Source organism: Symphalangus syndactylus, chromosome 8 (genome assembly GCF_028878055.3).
Source record: "Symphalangus syndactylus isolate Jambi chromosome 8, NHGRI_mSymSyn1-v2.1_pri, whole genome shotgun sequence".
Lineage (NCBI taxonomy): Eukaryota > Metazoa > Chordata > Mammalia > Primates > Hylobatidae > Symphalangus > Symphalangus syndactylus.
This window is the reverse complement of record NC_072430.2, coordinates 64,869,344-64,893,470: the sequence shown is the minus strand read 5'-3', so window position 1 is coordinate 64,893,470 and position 24,127 is coordinate 64,869,344. Positions and strand designations below refer to the sequence as shown.

At 36.9% G+C, this 24,127-nt stretch overlaps 1 protein-coding gene across 3 annotated transcripts in view; it reads right to left on the bottom strand.

The window, feature by feature from the left end:
- TXNDC16 (thioredoxin domain containing 16) overlaps positions 1-24,127 on the bottom strand; it is a 120,479-nt gene that overhangs the window by 46,917 nt on the left and 49,435 nt on the right. For 2 of the 3 annotated variants that reach the window (XM_055289348.2, XM_063645585.1), the window contains exons 10-14: positions 13,037-13,203; positions 12,589-12,649; positions 10,525-10,648; positions 4,983-5,126; positions 4,395-4,454 (exon numbers count right to left, since the gene is read on the bottom strand). In XM_055289348.2, coding sequence (XP_055145323.1) covers positions 4,395-4,454; positions 4,983-5,126; positions 10,525-10,648; positions 12,589-12,649; positions 13,037-13,203 — 556 coding nt within the window. The remainder of the gene's footprint in view (positions 1-4,394; positions 4,455-4,982; positions 5,127-10,524; positions 10,649-12,588; positions 12,650-13,036; positions 13,204-24,127) is intronic. The other variant, XM_063645584.1, reaches the window with a different exon arrangement.

The window sequence follows — 24,127 nt, the reverse complement described above, 5'->3', positions numbered from 1 at the left end:
TCTTCCAGCTGCAGTTCTTTCCTTTCAATAAGCATCCTCAGCATGTCTACTACTGCTAAAACTGTGATGATTCCTTTTTCCCTACAGTTGAAATGGAAAACTTTGATGTTATCTTTAAAACCAGAAAAGTAATACTGATATATATCACTAAAAGTTATATAACTACTTATACTGAAGTTATCAATTTAAAAGTTTTATTTTCATTCCTGTAAAATGGTTCCAATATTTACTCATGTTTCAGTTGGAATAGTCTAATATTCTAAGGTGCCTATAGTATTACATCCCATATACTTTATAATGCAGTAATTTCAAATAGGTTCCTAATTTAAAAGAAAAAAACAGATTATCTTAGATACAGATATTATGTTAAGTATAAAATTTTGACATTTGCTGCCACCTTGTGACAGAGTAAAAAACATTCTTCATTGTCTTGGACTAAGAGATAACAAATGGCTTTTTCCCACAAAGTCAGATCTGTCAGAAAGACAGATGATAGGACTAAATGCCCAAGGTATTATAATATTTTCCTAATTTATAAAGTTATAGTATAGGCTTCAACATAGACACAAAACATTGTAATTACCTATGCAATGCATTTCTACATTAAGTTCCCTGAACTTCCAAAATAGTCCATTTATCTGATATCCAATTACCAAAAAAAATTGTTATTCATAAAGAACATAGTGAACGAAAAGGAAAACAAGTCCTGGGTTGCTTATCTACTTTTTTATTCTACAAACATATACGACTCTAAGCCCTTGCATTGAGGGGGCAGGTAGTCTCTTCATCTGGTCATTAATAGAAAAGAATGCAAGGAAATCTTTTTCCATTTTCATCTGGTGTCTAATTAAATGGGGTGGAGAGAGGGATAATTAATCATATTCTTGAGGAACATTATCCAATCACTACTTCATTATGATTTATATTTTCTCCTCCTTTGCTTTTCTTCTAATTATTTGCCAATAAGGCTAGAGAATCTAAAAGAAGAAAACTTAAATTTGTCCATAGATTGCAACTTGCCTTGCATAAAGGAAAATGTGAAAGCAAGTAAGAGGATCTGCTTTTTAAAAAATTGATTAGAGGCTGGGCACAGTGGCTCATGCCTATATTCCCAGCACTTCGGGAGGCCGAGGCAGGTGGATTACCTGAGGTCAGCAGTTTGAGACCAGCCTGGACCCTGTCTCTACTAAAAATACAAAAATTGGCCAAGCATGGTGGTGCACACCTGTAATCCTAGCTACTCGGGAGGCTGAGGCAGGAGAATCACTTGAACCCAGGAGGCGGAGGTTGCAGTGAGCTGAGATCATGCCATTGCACTCCAGCTTGGGCGACAAGAGCAAAACTCCATCTCAAGAAAAAAAAAAAGATTACAGATCATAGCGTCTACAGACTTAATTATCCCTTCACTCAGTAATAATCGAAAGCCGATCAAATGTGGTTGGGAAATACAAGGAATGGGGACAGACAGAACAGCGTGTGGAGGCTCGCATCATGAACTTTTGCTCCAAAACTGCAGCAATACATTAGGAAAGCCAAAAGAACCCACAGACCCTCTGAAGGAAGTGATTGCACCTGCAGGACCTGGGAGACACCCCAAATACTGTGAGTGCTCAAACTGTGGAAGTGGGAAAAGCAGATTGTCCACCCCTGAACACACACCCCCACTGGGGAACCTAAAGGTCTAGATTATGGGAGAAGATTCTGACCTTATCTGGAGCTGAGTCAATTTAGAAAGCTGAGCGAAAGCAAAATACACGGGTAAAGGAAGCAGCAGGAAAATCCCTGTGGGCTAGCTGGGTCCCCTACCAAGCCATTTGTGCCTCACCTCACAAAGGGTCCTTGAGGAGGGCTACCAGAGGCACTCAGAAAAGGCCACAGGGAAAAGGAAACCTCCCCCTGAAATTTGTAACAATTTGAACCAATCGAAGAGTCTCCTGGCCAGAACTCGGGGGAGGGCATGAATCCAGCGTGCAGACTCCACAGGTTGGGGAAGAAAGAAAGCCCTACTTATTTTTGCAGCTGGGAGGCAGGTAGCCTAGGGCAGGTTCTCAGCCCTGTTCACCCACTGCCTGGAAACAGACTTGGTGCTGTTGAGTGGGGGCACAGCGGAAGTGAGACTGGCCCTTTGGGTTGTGTGGGAGCTGGGTGAGGCCTGTGACTGCCGGCTTTCCTCCACTTCCCTGACAACCTGCATGACATAGCAAAGACAGCCATAATCCTCCTAGAAACATAACTCCATTGACCTGGGACCCTCACCCTCATCCCCCACAGCAGATGCAGCAAGACCTGCCCAAGTAGAGTCTGAGCTCAGACACACCTAGCCCTGCCCCCATCTAATGGTCCTTCCCTACCCACCCTGGTAACTGAAGACAAAGGGCATATACTCCTGGGAGTTATAGGGTCCTGCCTACTGCCTGTTGCTCCCGACACCAATGCACTTTCAAGCCAATGCTCTCTTGAAAGTGCCACCTCCCAGCAGGAGGTAAACCAGCACAAAAATAGTGCATTAATCAACCAAAGCTAAGGACCCTCACAGAGTCCATTTTGCCCTTCTGCCACCTCCACTGGAACAGGTCCCAGTATCCACGGCTGAGAGACCCACAGATGGTTGACCATCACCGGACTCTGTGTAGACAACCCCAAGTACCAGCCTGGAGCCTGGTAGACTTGCTGGGTGGCTAGATCCAGAAGAGGGATAACAATCACTACAAACAATCCCATCAAAAAGTGGGCTAAGGGCATGAATACAGACAATTACAAAAGAAGATATACAAATGGCCAATAAACATGAAAAAATGCTCAACATCACTAATGATCAGGGAAATGCAATTCAAAAACACAATGAGATACCACCTTACTCCTGCAAGAATGGCCATAATCAAAAACATAAATAACAGATGTTGGTGTGGATGTGGTGAACAGGGAACTCTTCTACACTGCTGGTGGGAATGTAAACTAATACAACCACTATGGAAAACAGTGTGGAGATTTCTTAAAGAACTAAAAGAAACTTGATCCAGCAATCCCACTACTGGTTACCCAGAGGAAAATAAGTCACTATATGAAAAAGACACTTGCATATGTTTATAGAAGCACAATTTGCAATTGCAAAAACATGGAACCAACCCAAATGCTCATCAATCAACGAGTGGACAAAGACACTGTGGTATATATATATACTACCCAGTCATAAAAAGGAATGAATTAATGGCATTTGCAGTGACCGGGATGAGACTGGAGACTATTATTCTAACTCAGGAATGAAAAACCAACCATCACATGTTCTCACTCATATTTGGGAGCTAAGCTATGAGGATGCAAAGGCATAAGAAAGACAAAATGGACTGTGGGGACTCAAGGGGAAAGGGTGAGAAGAGGGTAAGGAATAAAAGGCCACAAATTGGGTGCAGCACAATATATACTGCTCAGGTGATGAGTGCATCAATATCTCACAAATCACCACCAAAGAACTTACTCATGTAACCAGACACCACCTGTTCCCCAATAACCTATGGAAATAAAAAAAATTAAAAAAAAGAAATGGTACATTTAGGGTTGAGTGTCTGGAATCAATTTCTTGAGTTTTCAAAAGCTTCAACGTATAAATAAGTTGTACATCAGTACACAGTTTCCATTAAACAAAATTTATCAAACTCTATTATTCATTTATCCAACAATTATTAAAAATCAGATATTCTGCAATGTAAGGCAATATGCCAAGCCCAGTAAGCTGATATAAGGCACACTACATAACCATAAGGAACTGACATTAAGCACACCTAATCCATTATTACCTCTCTTACTAACAGGCCTCCCTCATTTTTCCCTATGTCTTTGCTGAGATGGTAGCAGAGATATTTTCAGTTAAAGTCCATTCCTTGGATCTTTATTTGCCCACTATTAAATCAGGTTTCATAGGATAGTTAACATAAAAAGATCCTGGATATTAAAAAGCATTCCATCCATGAGGAGTAAACTATATAGTTTCAAGGACACAGGGATTTTTGATCTCTCATTAGACCACGAGACTGGGTCTTGAATCTGCCAAATTTTTATCTCCAGTATTTAACTGGAGTAACTGGCACACAGTAGGCACTCATAAATGCTTGCTGAATGACTGACTTGAACCAAAAAGGTTGTTAGATTAACTGTGTAGCCACAAGTACTTAATACATAGGCTCTCTACTTTCTACTAAAGACAATTCTATGAAGACAAATCAAAGTGAATGCTCCTAAGCACTCTTGAAATTCCTGGTTCATTAACTTAACCCTGGAGACACAAACATAGTAACCTGAAATTTTATGTGGTTTTCTAAATTTTTTGAATGACATAGTTTTACAAATAGCTACAGCTTAGAATCAGAATAATAAGCATGCATAGCACAGTACACTACCTTTCAATTTAACTGCTACATCAATATACGATTGCAAAAATGCCATGGATACTGCTTGCCCTATATGAAAATTAAAAATTCAACAGATATTACATGTGTATCTCCAAAGCATCCACACTGATATGTAACAAATATACAGATTTATGAGGTTTCCCAAAATTGTTAATCAGAAATATTCTACTATACATTTCTCAACATAGTCCAACCACTTAAGAGAGTTTCAAATGCAACTGATTTTCTGCACTTGTACTTTAAGGAATATAGCTAAATGACTATGATTTGAAGATAAAAGCAATATACTTACTATAAATCTATAACTGTTAATATGTTAAAAATCATTAGCGTGAGTCACAATTTTTCAAAATTAATGAACATCTAGTTTAATCATTCACCTTTAATTTGTAAATCAGATATAAATCAATTGCACAATCCCAGAATCAGAAGTAAATGCTTCAAAGCACACAGTCTACTTGAGACATACGAAAGCAATTTCATTTTACAACATGCAATACATGGAATGCCAAAAATTAAATCTGGGTTTTTAAATGTCCTAATATGTAATAGTCTCCTCTAAAGGCTCATACTCACAACCAGCATAGAAGAGTACTATGCTGTCAGAAGCCATCACTTTTGCATTAAATGTTTCTTCTGTTAGTTCCACTGTAAGTTCCAAAGGTAATTTTCTCTTCCTGTCTCTGAAAACAGTTTCTGCCACTTCATCATCCTGAACATCTAAAATGTTGGAAAAGAAATTAATTTAAATATTGATGTATAATGAAAACTATTTAAGCTCTTCTCATAGGAAGCATATAAGAATTCAGTACTTTTTACAAACTTTTGAATTCATCCTATCTTAATAGTTAGGATGCATGATATTTAGAAAACTTTCCAGTTGCTTAACTGACTCTGAGATGCTTCCTGACCTAGAAGTTGGGAAGTTTTAGTCAATTTCAAAATTAAAACTTGTTCTACAAAGAATATTAATAGTGCCCTTTTGTTTATTTTGCCTCTACTATATGCCAAGCATTGTGATAGGCACTAGGAAAACTGGTAAACAAAACAGACATAGTCCTGACCACATGGAACTTCTATCTATGGAAAAGTCAGACAAACTGATCACTGAATAAATATATAATTACAAATTGTGATCAATTTATGAAGAAAGGTAAAGGATACACTGAGAAATTATAACAGGGCTATTTGGATTGGGAAGCCCAAAGTCTGCCAGGTAGAGAATCAAGAAAAGAATGTTTTAGACAAAGAGAATAAGATATACGAAAGCTCTGAGACATAAAAGAGTTGAGCACATACAAGGCTGAGGGAAGGCGAATTTGACTAAGACAAGATGGGGCTGAAGGAATAAACAGCATGAGAAAACTCTAGGCTAGGCAGTGGCTAGATCATAAGAGGTCACATGAGCCAAGAAGTCTGGATTTTATCCAAAAAGCATCAGTTATGAGTGGATTCTGAATATGTGAAAACGCTTCCTTTAGATAGACCAATCAATAGACTGATAGATCTATCTATCCATCCATCCATCCATGTATCTTCAAAAATACATTTGGATTCATATTCTGTTGGAAGTTTGTAGAGATTGTATGGTAACACAGATGAAGCATATAACTTGATTAAAGGATAAAGCTTCTTTATGAACATGAAAACATGAACATGAAAAGGAAAAGAAAACTCAGGTAGGCAGAGAAGAAAGGCAGTGGTGGCATAAAGAGCAAAGGGAACAGCATGAGCAAAGGCACAGTGGCATGTAAGAGCATGGTGCAATCGGAAGTTCAAACACTGACTGGATAAATGATGATATTAAGAATTGTTAATTTTTTAGATGTAATAATAGTATTAATTATGTTAATGTTAAAAAGGAAAATCCTTATATTTCTGAAACCCAGGGAAATACTTATAGATGAAATTATATGTTTGGGATTTGTTACAAAACAATAAGAGGTGGGGGGTGATTGGAGCAGGATGAGCCATGGTTTGATAATGGTTGGGGCCAAGTAATGGATAACAAGAATTTGTTCTATTATTCTATCTCCGTATGTTCATTAATTCTCTGTAACAACACATTAAAAAGAAAGGGAGAGAGAAGACAATACATTCATAGAACTAAAGTATTGTTTTATACACAATTTCTAACACAGTCATGAACCACATAATGATATTTCAGTCAACAATGGACAACATATACAACTGTAGTCCCTTAAGATTACAATGGAGCTGAGAAATAGGTCCTATCATCTGGTGATGTAGTGGCCATTGTAACGTCGTAGCACAACACATTACTCACATGTTTGTGGTGATGCTGGTGTAAACAAACCTACTGTGAGTCATATAGCACATAAGGCCAGGCACAGTGGCTCACACCTGTAATCCCAGCACTTTGGGGGGCCAAGGTGGGCAGATCACTTGAGGTCAGGAGTTCGAGGCCAGCCTGGCCAACATGGTGAAACCCTGTCTCTACTAAAAATACAAAAACTTAGCCAGGCACGGTGGTACATGCTTGTAATCCCAGCTACTTGGGAGGCTGAGGCAGAAGAATCACTTGAACCCAGGAGGTGGAGGTTGCAGTGAGCTGAGATCGCACCACTGCACTCCAGCCTGGGCGATAAAAGCAAAACTCTGTCTCAAAAAAAAAAAAAAAAAAAGTACAGCGCATACAATTATGTACAGTAAATAATACTTGATAATGATAATAAAGGACTAGACTATTGGTTTATATATTTACTATACTCTTATCATTAGACTGTACTCCTTTCACTTATAAAATAAAAAGTTCACTGTAAAACAGCCTCAGGTAGGTCTTCAGGGGGTATTCTAAAAGAAGGCATTATTATCATAGGAAATGACAGCTCCATGCTTGTTACTACTGTCCCTGAAAACCTTCCAAAGGGACAAGATGTGGAAGTGGAAGAGAGTAATATGGATGATCTTGACCCTGTACAAGCCTAGGCTAATGTGTGTGTTTGTGTTTTCGTTTTAGAGAAAAGTTTAAAACGTAAAACATAAAAGTTTTAAATGGAAAAAAAGCTTATAGAATAAGGATATAAAAAAAGAAAATATTTTTGTACAGCTGTATGATGTTTGTGCTTTAAGTTAAATGTTATTACAAAACAGTCAAAATGTTTTTAAAAATTGTAAAAATGTATAAAGTGAAAAAGTTACAGTAAGCTAAGACAAATTATTGAAAAAAATTTATAAATTTAGTACAGCCTAAGTGTACAGTATTTATAAATCTACCATAATGTAATGTTCTAGGCCTTTACACTCACTCACTGACTCACCCAGAGCAACTTACAGTCCTGCAAGCTCCATACATGGTATGTACTCTACACAAGTGTACCATTTTTTATCTTTTATACCATGTTTTTATTGTACCTCTTCTATGTTTACACATGTTTAGATACATAAATATCTACCATTGTGTTATAAGTACCTACAGTATTCAGTACAGTAACATGCTGTATAGGTTTGTGGCCTAGGAGCAATAGGCTATACCATACACCCTAGGTGTGTAATAGGGTACGCCATGTAGGTTTGTGTAAGTGAACTTTATGATGTTTGCTCAATGAAATCACCTAATGATGCATTTCTCAGAAACTATCCTCATCGTTAGGAGACACATGACCATACAATAAATTAAAATTCTAGATCTGCATTTCAATACAACCTCAGCCATTTTCTAACTGTACGACTCTAATCAATCACATAACTCTCTGGGCCTCAATGTTCAACTCTTGTGAAGCATGAGAGGTGCACTATATAACTTTAAGGTACTTTTAAGCACCAAATTCCATGACACTAAAAAATTACATTCTCAATACCAAAATTAGTAAAGACCTATTTTCTTATTTACTGTATTTTTTTCTTATTATTCATATATTTTAATTTTCCTGTCAGTCTTCTGTTTTTTTCCTCCTTTCCCTCTTTTCTTATATTCTAATAAGTTACCATCACTTGTAAATTTAGTCACTCCTCAGCTCTACCTTCCAGCTATTCATTAATAACACACACCCTATTTTCAGTCACACATGCTGCTTTTTTTTTCTTTTTTTTTTTTTGAGACAGGGTCTCAGTCTGTTGCCCAGATTGGAGTGCACTGGCACGATCTCAGCTCACTGCAACCTCCAACTCCTGGGCTCAAGTAATCCTCCCACCTCAGCCTCCCAAGGAGCTGGGATTACAGGCACATACCACCATCTTGGCTAATTTTTGTATTTTTTGTAGAGATGGGGTTTTGTCATGTTGCCCAGGCTGGAACACATGCTTCTTTTCTTTTTTCAGATTGCCCTTTTGTGGAATCTAGTCTTTTTCATTCTGATTCCATTTTGCTGATTTTCTCTGGGGTGCACCTGTCTCTGATTTACATTCTCAGATGGTAATATATTCTTTCCTAACCCTTATCTAGTTTTCCTTTGTAAACGGGAGTGATACAAAGGGAGGGGGAAGAATTAGATACAGGCACAACACCATACAACATCCTGGGCCACTATGGATTACTGATAATAGGAAGTTAAGATGAAAAATAAACAAAAAAAGCAAAGCTGCAAAAGAAATACTAGAAACAGGCTGGAGGTTACCGAACGTTTCCAACACAAAGAAATGATAAGTGTTTAAAATGATGGATACACTAATTACCCTGACTTGATCACTATACATTGTATGTATTGAAACATCACTATGTACCCCACAAATAGGTACAATTATTACTGGTCAATTAAAAAGATAAAAATAAAAACCAGAAAGAGAAGGCAGCATCAGAGGGTAAGTAAGGCCACAGAGTCAGCAAACAATATAGGGGCTGTGGCCACAAAGAAATCTTCAAACAGGCAACTCCCACTGAAGACAGGAATCAAATAAACTGAGACTGGGGACAAGTCCTCTAACTCTGAAGGTTCATATATAGGAACCATTACAGGAATAAGCAGGAAACAAGAGACCAGAACACAGGTCTGCTTATGTAATGACAAGCCCACTGAGAATTCCAGAGAGGAACACAAGCAGTTCTAACCCCTGCATATCGGAAAAGAACCAGAGCTCCGCTCAAACCAAGAAACTGGTCACTGGTAAGAGTGAAAGCTCTTATTAAATTTATAATATAGATTTTGATCACAATGCATGGACCTCATGAAAATGATATGTAAATTGCTTCCTTCTTGGAGCTCATAATGGTACTATATAAAACATTCAAGTATTTACTATATGTTACACAAAAATGAACAAGACATAATCCTTGATTTAGAAATATTTATAGACTAGCAGAGAAGAGAAAAAAGTAAATGAATAATAACAGAAGAGGATTAATGTTATGAAAGATGTATCAGGAATAATTATTTCACTATTGCCCAACTGTTACACTTTAAAAATATCAAATTTTAGGCCACTAGATTATTTTAGCGAAGTATTCTTGACTGTCACTAATAAATAAGATTTTATTTCAGGATGCTTAAGTTCTAGCCCAGTCCCCACCACCTGCCACTTGTGGGACTTTAGGCAGATCACTGAACTCAGGAAATGCAGACTCTTCATGTATAAAATGAAAGCGGTATCAGCTAACTCAGAGAATAATAATCAAAGTAAATAATATGTGGGAAAAAGAGTTAAAAACTATACAATATTTCATAAATGTAAGCAATACAGTTTTTAAAAACTGAAATAACTGTTTAAAAGAAGTGTTAAAATGTTATTGAAATTTACTCCTTATACCATTAACAACTGGATTTATTTACAAGTATAAATATAACAATATTTATTAGAACTCCATTTCCTAATAAAAATAGTAACAATGAATTATCATGTTGTAGTTTCTAAGCAGAGTTTTTAAACATGGACTAGTCCAGAATGGCTGAAAGAACTGATATGGAAGATGAAGGCACAGATGTGGGAAGTTTGAAGCCTGATACGTAACAGTAAATGCTAACAAATTAAACAAAATATAGCATCCTTACATCTTTTCAACAAATCAACTTGATAAAATGTGGTTCCAAATAAATTCCGCCAGGTTTCTTTACAGAGTCTTGAATCTGTATACATTCTTCGAGAAAGTTAATTCGTTGGAAATTTCACTGACTTTATGGGTGCTGGGCAGGATGGGGAAGGGGTGAGAATCATAACACATTACCTATATCTGGACCTTCCATGTCATTGTCTTCATCTTCTTGTATTTCCTCAATGTGCATATTATTTTCCACATGAGATATTATTAAATCGACATCATGTAATACCAAAAATTCCACTGGAACTCCCTAGAAATACATTAATTTTTAAAAAATGAATATAGCAAAGTATTTTGACATAAAAATGTTTTACTTGGGCCAGGTGTGGTGGCTCACAGCTGTAATCCCAGCACTTTGGGAGGTCGAGGCAGGCAGATCACCTGAGGTCAGTAGTTCGAGACCAGCCTGGCCAACATGGCGAAACCCTGTCTCTATTAAAAATACAAAAATTAGACTGGCGTGGTGGCACATGCCTGTAATCCCAGCTACTTGGGAGGCTGAAACAGGAAAACAGGAGAATCATCTGAACCCAGGAGGCAGAGGTTGCAGTGAGGCGAGATTGCGCCACTGCACTCCAGCCTGGGTGACAGGGCGAGACTCTGAAAAAAAAAAAAAAAAAAAAAAAAAAAAAAAAAAAAAAACAAGTTTTACTTGCTTGACACTAAAATAAAACTAAGCCTTCGAACTTCAATTCTAAAATTTGGCAAAATGAAAAAGGCAATTAACTCCAAAATTACTGTGAAAAGAAAAGCATCCAAAGCATACCTTCTATAAAGACAACAGGTACACTGAAAAAGGTGGCAAAAAAGGTGCTGAAAGCCTCACTTGCTTCTTGTCACAACCACATTATACTGAAGTCCGTAAAACATTTCACATGTAATAGCAAGTTCTACCTCTTTATAAAATGGAAATATATACAATTTTGCTACAAATAGAGTAAATCAAAATTGATTATTCTGACATTCCATAAAAATATTCAAAACAATACTTCATCTAAATTAATTCCACTAATAAGTTTGATTTCCTGTTTAGCTATAAACAACATTAAATTACTATGTGCTCCCAGTTATTTCAAGAATACCAAATTCTATTGAGATCAATATTACTTAATTAATATTAAAAAATATTACTTAAGATTTATTTCACTATTGCCCAACTGTTACACTTTTAAAATATGAAATTTTAGGCCACTAGGTTATTTTAGCAAAGTATTCTTGACTGTAACTCTATATTGGAATAAAGCTATGAGCTCTAAGTATGTTTGTTCTTTGCTATCACATATCTTCATTTTTTAAACATTATATTCAAAATAAGCAATTTTGATTTCTACAGAAATATAATAAACTTAAAAAGTAGAGGAATCAAAATCAAACTTAATTTGTTCCAAATATTCACAGAAATTTTTGTAGTAAACCTTTTAATTAAAGTATAACATTAACACAGAAAAGAACAAAAATTTTAAGTATAGAGTTTAATGGATTTTTACAAAGTGGACATACTTATATAACCACCATACAGATTAAGATACAGAACATCATCAGCACAACCAGTGGCCATCTTCTTGCTCTTCTGTCATTAACATCCCCCAAAAGTAATCACTATTCTGTCTTTCATCACTGCTATGGTTTGAATTCTGTTTTATCTTGTTTATTTTTTTGAGACAGGGTCTGTCTCTGTTACCCAGGGTAGACGTGCAGTGGCACCATCATGGCTCACTGCAGCTCAAACCTCTGGGGCTCAAGTGATTCTCCCACCTCAGCCTCCTGAGTAACTGGGACTATAGGCATGCACCACCACACCCAGCCAATTTTTTGTAGAGATGGGGTCTCCCAATGTTGCCTAGGCTGGTCTTGCACTCCTGGGCTCAAGCGATCCACCTGCCTCAGCCTCCCAAAGTGCTAGATTACAGGCATGAGCCACCATGCCCGGCCCAATATTATTTTAAACAAAAAGCAGGATATATAGCATAATCCTGATTTTATTTAAAAAAATACATATAAATATGTGAACAGAAGATAAAAACCAGACTGACACATGATAAAAACATCAAAATGTTAACAGCAATTTTCTTTGAATAGGAGCAATTTATAATTTACAGATTTTTCTATAATAAAAATATATTAAAGACCACATATATTAGCTTTCTTTAAATAAACAGATATTGCAGAACAATACATAAAACAACTAACCTTTTCTGCTCTTTTGAAGACCACATTAGCATCTTGAGGAATGTTCACTTCCAAAGAGTCCCTTTTTCAAAATGGAAATAAATGTTTTATGTTGCTAATCTGAAGAATAATAGTCACACAGGACGTCAATAGAAAATAGAACTACACTCTTATACTAAAAATTATGAAAAAATATTAGAATTTAGTGACTGAAAAATTTTACACATAAACATAGACCAGATTTTCTAGTCTCCATCTTAATCTCCATCTTCATTTAGCAAGGCTTAAAATTCTAAGTTTTAATCAACCTTAAATGAATGTACAGATTTTAGCTCAGCAACTAGTTCTAACTATATTGGAATCTATTAGAGATTTGAGTTTACTTATAAGTGATTAAATTACCATGTTTTAAAACGTGGAAACTATTAGCGTTTTGCTAAATATAGTAAATATTCAATGTTTAAGGTACCTTAACAAGAGCAGAACCCCTGCTTTTCCCAGAAGACGCCAAGCAACCCATTCTGCAGTTCTTCTATCAGCTTCATAAGTAGCCTGTTGGCTAACAATAAAAACCAGTGGTAAGCCCAGTTGGAGATGGACAGTTGAAACTTGTTGAGGATCTTCAGCAACTTCAGTCTTCATTGAAAAAAAAAAAAAAAGGTATGACAATAATATTCTAACATTTGGATTTAAATTCTCCTAATTCTTATTAATAAAGTCACAAGTAAAAAGAAAGTCTGTAAAATAATCCAACACTAACAGAAATGATCTCTTAATTTCCTGAATTTAATGCTCCCAATGCACCTATATAGTTTTGTTTGTTTTTTGAGACAGAATCTTGCTCGCTTGTCAGGAGTGGAACGGCACAATCACAGCTCATTGTAGCCTTAGCCTTCTGGGCTCAAACAATCCTCCCACCTCAGCCTCCCGAGTAGCTGGGACCACAGGTGCACACCACCATGCCTAGCTTGTTTTTGTTGTTTTTTTTTTTATTTTTTGTAGAGACGAGGTCTCCCTATGTTGACCAGGCTGGTCTTGAACTCCTGGGCTCAAGTGATCCTCCCACCTTGGCCTTCCAAAGTGACAGGATTACAGGCATGAGCCATCATGCCTGGCCCCCTGTAAGTTTAGGCATTATAAAACTAACAGATTTTATAAGAAGTTAAACCAAAAATTACAATCATAAAGAATAAACATATTATAAACAAACAAAAACAATAAATAAAACAGTGTGGGACTAATTGATATAGATAAATATTTCAAGAGAAATAGAACAGATAACTAAGGAATAAACTTTTTCATTAAGAATTTAACATATAATGACACATTACAAAACAATGAGGAACATCTGAGTTAAAGTAGCAAATTAAATATACACATCTAATTTCATTCCCTCCAGAACTCCCAGGAAAACTACAGCAGCGGGATTTTTAAAAGAGATAAACACACGTATGTGAAGAAGGAAAGAGAAAAGGTAGCACAATTTTAGAAGTCAGAATAATAACTGACTTAGGAGATCCTACAAAGCAAAACCCTAAGCCATTAGAGGGAAAACTAAGTTTTAACTACAGAATCCTAAATTTGCTCGGGAACTGTCAGTGTTAGGCATGTCTGGACCTGGGAAGGAAATGCTGGAAGGGAAGTGACAGGAAGGCTCTAAAATAAGGAGGAATGTGTCAAAGCTTTTGAAAGGTAGTTAGATCCCTAAATTCCCCTCCCCAACTCTACGAGTTTAAACAACTGTCACTTCCCTACACCAGCAGAAATCTAGGAACAGCTGACAGTGTGGACACCATGCTGAAATCAGGGGGATTAAGTAACCAAATGTTGAGACGTTCCCCTCACCCCAGGTCCCTTTCCACTCAGTTCCCAGAATGCCAGCAGCCAGGCCTTTGTCCTCAATTGGAATTTGTATCCTTTTTGGGGGACTGAGTAACCCCAAAAGCCTAAAGATACTGACATTGGGATTCGCCAAAGAGCAGGCCAGGCCCAAATACTTTATGGAGCTCTAGGCTCGGCCCTGCTCACCTCTTCAGTCTGCTTACTGCCTAAGAGACATAGACTTCTGCCACTGCTACCCGCACCTTCTCCATCTTCCACCATAGATGTCTCCCAGACAAGACTCAACCACACTCCTTGAATTCTCACACAGAGAATGTGTGAGAATCTGGAACAGTGTTGCCTGCCTCTGCCCCTCCTCCATGCTCCTCTTTTGCCGCCACCCAGCACAGCTGGCTTCAGGGTCCATCTGAGCACTGCTTGGCGTTCCCAGGACATTTGAACTAGGCAGGGAGGTGGGGTGCCATGTGGCCAGGTGGCCAGAAGGCACTGAGAAATACCATGGGATGGTCTGTGCAGATCAGACACTTGCCAGTCATGGGGCAGAAATGTCGAGGACAGCTTACAATGGTGCCACCTTCTCACCATTCCCCCTTCCCAACCCTCCTCGGCCCAGTCAGCCAAAGAGAGTCAGTACTATTTTGGCCACATCTCTCAAGTCTCCCACAACCCCAACTGCCTTGAAGTCTCTGTTCTTTGTCAGAGATTTGCAAAGACTGATGTTTTTGTTTTGTTTTCTCATCATTCCACTGTGATAGTAAGAAACTAAGAAGATTGAAAAGGTCAGGCACGATGGCTCACGCCTATAATCCCAGCATTTTGGGAGGCAAAGACGGAAGACCACTTGAGCTCAGGAGTTCAAGACCAGCCTGGGCTACAAAGCGTGACCCTGTCTCTATTTTTTTTTTAAAGAAAAAATTGAATAAAATTTTAAAAAGAAGATTAGAGAAGAAATAAAATGTGAACACGTCACTGTTTTATATATATATATATATATATATACACACACACACATATTTAAAAGTCACCAAGTCCCACCAATGTTAGAATTTCCAATCAGCTTTTAGTTTCAAATTCTAAATTATGAATAGATATCCAAAGATTAACAAACACCTGAGGAAAGCCTCTAACATGAAAGACAGAGACTAGAACACATGGAAAAATAAATAACATAGAGAAAATACAGACTATATGGGAAGAAGAAAGGTTCAGAAACCACCATAGACAACCTCAAGGAGATGGGAAGACACTGGATTCAAAAAGAATTGAAAAATAAAGTTAAATAAATCTCCCAGAAAGCACAACAGAAATAGATGGAAGATAGAGAAAAAAAGTAATAAAATTGAAGGACTAGTTCAAGAGGTCTAACATCTAAATAATGCAAGTCACAGAAAAAGAGAAGGGAGAATATAGAAGAAATAATCACTGAAATAAACACAAAATTTTCCCACAATTGAAGGACATGAGTTGTCAGATTGAAAGAGCCTACTGAATAACCAAAAGTGGATAAAAGCAGATACAAAGGAAGATGCATTCTCCCAAACTTTCTAATAATTAAACTTTTTTTTTTTTTTCCAAGGTAGAGTCTTGCTCTCTCACCCAGGCTGGAGTGCAGTGGCAGGATCTCAGTTCACTGTAACCTCTGTCTCCCAGCCTCAAGCAATCCTCCCACTTCAACCTCCACCAAATAGCTGGGACTACAGGCATGTATCACCACGCCCGGCTAATTTTTACATATTTTGTAGAGATGGGGTTTTGCCATGTTGCCCAGGCTGGTCTCGAACTCCTGGACTCAGCCAATCCACCCACCTTGGACTCCCAAAGTGATTCCTATAACCAGGGGATAGGAATCTTGGGAGCTATTTTAGAAGTCTGTCTACCATAGGTAAGTATAGGATTCTCTTTAGCAATTTTTAGGAAAGATATATATATATACATATATCTTTATATATATATATATCTTTATATATATATAGTGTACATATATACTATATATACACTATATATAGTATATATATAGTGTACATATATACTATATATACACTATATATAGTATATATATAGTATATATATATATACTAGTATAGTGTATATATATATACTAGTATATATACCAGTATAGTATATATATACTATATATAACTATATAGTATATAGTTATATATATGCTATATATAGTTATATATATATAGTACTCAATAACTTGAGTTATTAAGTACTCTTAATACAGCCCCCAAGATTCCTACCCCCTAGTGAACAAATCTTGTATAATCCCCTCCCCTGAGTGTCAGTAGGAACCGTGGGTAGCCATTCCTTTGGTTACGTGACATTACATAGGAGTCTGCTGTAACACACTCAAGTAAGATTCTCCCACTGGCTTTGAAGGAGCAAGCTGCAATATTGTGAGAGGGCCATGTGGCAAGGGCTTGAGAGCAGCCTGTAGGAAATGAGAACAACCCCTGTCCAACAGCCAGCAAGAAAACAGGAACCTGGGTCTTACAACCACAAGCAGCTAATTTCTGCCAAAAACCTAGATGAGTGGAATACCCTGAAGGAGTAAAAATGCCTGTTTTTTTTCCCTTGTATATTAGGAGAACTGTTAGTAATTCAGTATCATAAAGCAAAAAGGAGGAATAGTCAGTAAGGCTAGAAATCTGGCAAGGGGCCAGATCACTGAAAGCCATGAATATCCTGCCAAGAAAATGGGGCTTTATTGTGTAAGTAAAGTGAAGCCATTTATGAATTGCATGAATTCAGGATCACATATATAAGGAGGGATACATCTAATTAACAGTTAGATATATGGGTGGGAGCTCCAAATAAACATGTGACCTGAAAATTCAGATTTGAGAATCCGTGTAGTTAATGCCACAGAAACAAATGAGATCACTTGAGGGGTGTGCTTTGAGCAACTATCACTGTGTAGCAAAGTACCCTAAAACCTGGTACCTTAAAACGACAAGAATCATTTCTTTTGCTCAAATATGTGTAAGCTCATCTCTGCTTCATGCGGCATTAGTAGGCTATTTCAACTGGAGGCTGAAGATTGTACTTTACAGATGGCTCATACACATGGCTAATAAGCTGCTGCTGACTATTAGGAGCTCAGCCAGGGCTGTGGTCTAAGGGCCTTGATTCTCCTTTTTATGGGCTTCTCCCAGGCTGCTTAGTCTAACAACAAGGTGGGGGTTTTCAAGAATGAGCAAATAAAGAGAGCAAGGCAGAGGCACATGACATTTTGTGAAATATTGCCATTAATGATATATGAAGTCATATATCATCACCTTAGCCTCATTCTGTTGGTCAAGGCAGTTACAAAAGCCCAACCACATTCAGGTAGAGAAGTCATAGACTCCACCATCCCACAGGCACAGTGATAGGGTGACATGATAAGGGGAGATTATGGGATGGGAGGTACTGTTGGACTTTGTGAGTCTTGGAGAAAGGAATGAACCTCTTTTGTATGTGGGAGGGATTACTGCAACCGTAGTCTGCCCCCTGGCTAAAACAACTCATATCCCTTCCATGTGTAAAATACACACCTCTCTCAAAGACTCCTAAAGCCTTATCCCATCAAGCTTTGATTGAGACCTGTGCAAAGTTTAACACATCATCTACATTTAGTTCCAGGTGCAGGTAAGTCCTTTGCATACAGCTCCTTGAAAACTATTCCTCTCAATCTGAAGACCTGTGAACTAAAGAGACAGATCGGCCAGCATGGTGGCTCACACCTGTAATCCCAGCACTTTGGGAGGCTGAGGCGGGCAGATCACAAGGTCAGGAGATCGAGACCATCCTGGCTAACATGGTGAAACCCCATCTCTACTAAAAATTAGCCGGGTGTGGTGGCAGGCACCTGTAGTCCCAGCTACTCAGGAGGCTGAGGCAGGAGAATGGCTTGAACCTGGGAAGTGGAGCTTGCAGTGAGCCGAGATCGCTCCGCTGCACTCCGGCCTGGGTGACAGCACGAGACTCCATCTCAAAAAAAAAAAAAAAAAGAGACCATTTTCCCCGATACATACGCAACAGACAATGATGGGACAGGCACAGTATAACCACTATATACACTCCTAGTTGAAGCGGGGAAAAACGGAGGCACACGATAGTCACTGGTCTATAGCAAGTCTGAGGTCCATTCAGGCATATGTTGCCAGTTCCTTGATTAGGGCTCAGTCCTGTTCCCTGAACTTGAGACTCTTGGTTACAAAGTCTGGGCCTAGGTCTGCCCTCCAACTCGTCTTTTTTTTTTTTTTTTTTTTTTTAAAGCCTGTGATTGCAGCTGAGTAGATTTCTTAGCCTTCCCCTGCCCCTAAAAATTTGGAGGTATAAATTACATATATCATTTTGTGCTATTTCTGTCTCTTACCATACAAGTTGGTATAATTCTTTTAAAATCTTGTGAGTTTCCTAATTATGATTTTTTTTATGTTTTTTTATGATTTTACGATTTTTTTTTTTTTTTTTGAGACAGAGTCTCACTCTGTTGCCCAGCTGGAGTAGTGGCATGATTACAGCTCACTACAGCCTTGACTTCCCCAGGCTTAGGTGATCCTCCCACCACCTCAGCCTCCCAAGTAGCTGGGACTACAGGTGCATACCATCATACCCAGCTAATTCTTTATGTTTTTGTAGAGATAGGGGTCTCCGTATTTTGCTCAGGCTGGTCTCAAACTCCTGACCTCAAGCAATCCACCCACCTCAGCCTCCCAAAGTGCTGGGATTATAGGCGGGAACCACCACATGCAGCCTAATTATGAAGTTATAATCCATTCCATTTGACAAGAAACAAAATCACAAACGTCCTTGATAGGCAGAGAAAGTCATAGGGTAGGTAGTATCATAAAAATTAAAACTAAATAAAATATGTCATATAAATAGAAATTAGTGTAAGAGTAGATATAAAAGTGACAGAAACGTTCTTGCATTGGGGTACAACTACCAATATTTTCTACAATTCATGTATTACTATTAAATAACTAAAATTACTTAAAAATTAACTTTCAAAAATGATATAATAAACAGGATAAAAGACTATTATGAGCAATTATATGCCAATAAATTTGATAACTTAGAAGAAAAATTCTTAGAGACATACAACCAAGACTGAATCATTAAGAAATAGAAAATCTGAACAGATCTAGAACTAGTAAGAAAATTAAATCAGTAATCAAAAACCTCCCAACAAAGAAAAGTCCAGGACCAGATGGCTTCACTGGAAAATCCAACTAAACATTTAAAGAATTTTTAATGCCAATCCTTCTTAACCTCTTCAAAAAATTTGAAGAGGTGAGAATATTTCCAAACTCATTTTATGAGGCCAGCATTATCCTGATACTAAAGTCAAAGATACTGCAAGAAAAAGGAAACTACAGAGCAGTATGAGCAATATCCCTAATGAATATTAAGGCAAAAATCCTCAACAAAAACTACCAAACTGGGCTGGGAGCAGTGGCTCACGCCTGTAATCCCAGCACTGTGGGAGGCTGAGGTGGGCAGAATGCCTGAGCTCAGGAGATCAAGACTAGCCTGGGCAACATGGTGAAACCCCATCTCTACTAAAATACAAAAAATTAGCCAGGGCATGGCAGCATGCACCTGTAATCCCAGCTACTCAGAAGGCTGAAGCAGGAGAATCACTTGAACCCGGGAGGCAGAGGTTGCAGTGAGCCAAGATTACGCCACTGCACTCCAGCCTGGGCAACAGAGCAAGACTCTGTCGCAAAAAAAAAAAAAAAAAAAAAAACCTACCAAACTGAATTCAGCAGCACATTAAAAGGATCACTCATCATGAGCAAGTGGGATTTATGCTTGCGATGCAAGGATGGTTTGACACACAGAAACTAATTAATGTAATACTGTATACCAAATTGACAGAACAAAGGACAAAAATCACATGGTCATTTCGATTGATGCGGGAAAAGCATTTGAAAATATTCAACACAATTTCATGATAAAAACTCACAAAAAACTAGGAATAGAAATAAATTACCTCAAGATATTAAAGACCATAAATAATAGCCCAGCCAATATCATATTCAGTGGTTAAAAAACTGAGAACTTTCCCTCTAAGACCATGAATAAGTCAAGGATACCCACTCTTGACACTTTTATTCAACATAGAACTGAAAGTCCTAGCCACAGCAATTAGGTAAGGAAAACAAATAAATGCATAAAAATTGGAAAAGAAGAAGTAAAATTATCTCTGTTCACAGGTAATAGGATCTTATATGTGCAAAACCCTAAAGATGACACACACACACACATACACATTCACACACACCAGAAAACCATGAGAACCATTTTGCAGGATACAAAATAAGCATACAAAAATCAGTTGCATTTCTATACACTAATAATGAACAATCCAAAAATAAAATTAAGAAAATAATCCCATTAACAATAGCATTGAAAAAGAATAAAATACTTTGGAATAAATTTAACAAAGGAGGTAAAAGACCCTTATACTGAAAACTACAAAACATTGCTGAAACAAAATTTAAAAGACATAAATAAATGGAAAGACATTCTGTGTTCATGGATTAGAAGACTTAATAATATTATTAAAATGTTTATACTACCCAAAGCAACCTACAGATTCAATGCAATCCCTGTTAAAATCCCAATGGTATTTTTTGCAGAAATAGAAAAAAAATCCTAAAATTCATATGGAATCTCAAGGGATTTCAAATAGCCCAGACAATCTTGAGAAAGAAGTACAAAGCTAGAGGCCTCACACTTTCTGCTTTCAAAATATATTACAAAGCTACAGTAATCAAAATAGCCTAGTACTGGCATAAAAACAGACACATAGACCAATGGAACAAAATAGCCCACAAATAAACCCTCAGGTATATGTTCAAATGATCTTTGACAAGGATGTCAAAACCACTCAGTAAAGAAAGGACAGTCTCTTCAATAGATGGTGCTGGGAAAACTGGATATCCACATGCAAAAGAATGAAAATGGACCCTTATCTTACAGCATATACAAAAATTAACTCATAATGGATTAAATACCTAAACATAAGACCCAAAAGTAAAACTCCTAAAAGAAAACATAGGGGGAAAAGTTTCATGACATTGAAATGGGCAACAATTTCTTGGATATGACAACAAAAGCACAAACAACAAAAGCAAAAATAGACAAACTAAAACTTCTAATAGAGTAAAAAGACAACTGAAAGAATGAGAGAAAATGTCTGCAAACCATATATGAGATAAAGAGTTAACATACAGAACACATAGAGAACCCCCATAATTCAATAACAAAACAAATAACTCAATTTTTTAAATGGACAAAAGACTTGAATAGACATTTTTCCAAAGAAGATACACAAATGGCCAAGCATGTGAGACGATGCTCAACATCACTAATCATCAGGAAAATAAAACTCGAAACCACGAGGTATCATCTTGTATCCTTTAAAATGGCCACTATCAAAAAAAAAAAAAAAAAAAAAGATAGAAAAGAATGACAAATGTTGGTGAAGATATGAAGAACTGAACCCTTGTGCACTGTTGGTGAGATTGTAAAATGGTGCAGGCACTATGAAAACAGTACAGTCATTCCTCAGTATCCATAAGGAATCAGTTTATGTACACCCCTTAAATACCAGAATCCATAAATGTTCAAGTTCTTTATATAAAATGTCATAGTATTTGCATATAACCTACACACTCCATCTTGTATACCTTAAAATTATCTCTAGATTATTTATAATATCAAATACAATGTAAATGTTATGTAAATAGTTGTTATACCATAATTTAATTTTGTATTATTTTTATTGTTATATTTTTATTTTTATTGGGTTTTAATTATTTTTTATCTGCAGTTGGTTTAATCCAGGGATGCAGAATCCACAGATACAGAGGGCTGAGTATATGGAGGTTCTTCAAAAATTAAAAATGAAACTACCATATGATCCAGCAATCCCACTTCTGGGTATATTTTCAAAAGAATGAGAAAAAAGATCTCACAGAATACCCATGTCCATTGCAGCATTACTCACCATAGCCAAGAGGTGGAAGCAACCTAAACATCTATCAATGGATGAATGGATAAATAAAATGCAGTATATACGTCCAATGGAATATTATTCAGCCTTAAAAAAGAATAAAATCCTGACATACACTACAACATGGATTAACCTTGAGGACATTATTCTAAGTGAAATAAGCCAACTGCAAAAACAAATATGGCATAACTCAGTGTATATGTGGTATCTACAGTAATCAAACTCATACAAATGGAAAGTAGACTGGTGGTGCCAAGGACTGTGGTCAGGTAGAGGGGAGATGTGAAGTTGTGTGTTCAATGAGTATAGAGTTTGAGTCATGCAATATGAAAAAGTTCCAGAGATCTGCTGTACAACAACGTACATCAGCTAATGCTGTATTATACACTTTAAAATTGTGATGAGGGTAATCTCATGTGGTTTTTACAACAATGGAAAAAAAGGCTCCAAAACAACCATGTTAGGAAACACTATGCTGTACAATATTGCACACTGCCACATAAGTTCTCTAGAAATAGGAGCTAAATGAATAAATCATAAGAGCATCTTTCTAATTTCCTATATAAAAGAGTAGGTTTAATTTAATTCAAGTGTCTTGAATCTGTCTGAGACAGATAGCTAGATGAACAAATAAAAAATATGTAAAAATTTCAGAAATTATTAAAAATGTATAAACTTACCCATCTTTTAACATTTTATTAGATATTTGCACTTGAGAATTCTTCTTGGGATTCAGATAAAAGCTTTCCTTCTATCTACAAATATAAACTGAATCCATCATGGAGAAAATCATCAGCATTCTAAAATGTCCTTGGTATTTGCCAACAGGACAATAACTGAACCATTTTCCCATCTGTGTTCACTGTTGGGAACCTTAATAATACATCTAAAACAACTCCATATCTGGCAGAATCTTACTTAACCTATTTAAGATTGAAATTCACTTAAAAATTCTATGCTCAAGATTTTCAGTTTGACATGATCAAAATGACACACCTCCCATCATGAGTTTAAGACATAGTTGTGTTATATATCTACAATTAGGTGTCCAAGTACCCTGTTTACCTAAAAGAAAAAAAAAGCAATAAACACACACAAAAGCAATCTGCATCTATTTTCATATGCTTAGAAGTGAACTAATAATACATATAATTGCAATGATCAGACACAATGCAGTTTACAAAAAAGCCTGAATCCTACTTTCCATTTTTATTAGTTTATAAAAAGACTTTGTAAACATACCAAATTATTTCAGATCCTGAACCCAGAAACCCAGGCTAATTTGCAAAGCATCTTACTAAACACACAAAACCCAACCATGATTAAACCCCAAGGGCTTGTATATAGAATAATGTCTAACATAACAGGGGTAATGAGCTTCAGTGGTACTATGAGAGAGTAAGAATAAAGCAAGAAACACGAATTCAAAGTCCTACGAAGTCAGCTACTAACAAGAACCTGTAAGAAGTCAACAAATTTAGGTACCACCTTTTGGGACCTCTCTATCTCATTCCAGTTAACTATACCATCAAAGGGTATAACCCAGTTAGAACAAATTTTGGTCTAAGAGGTGTTTCCTATAAAAGTGTTTGGCGTTACTCGGTTTCTTTAACCTCAAATGTATTATTTAAGAATGAAAAACAACCTCAAATACTGATATGGTCAAATGTTTAAAGTACTAAAACATAAAAGTGACCAAACCAG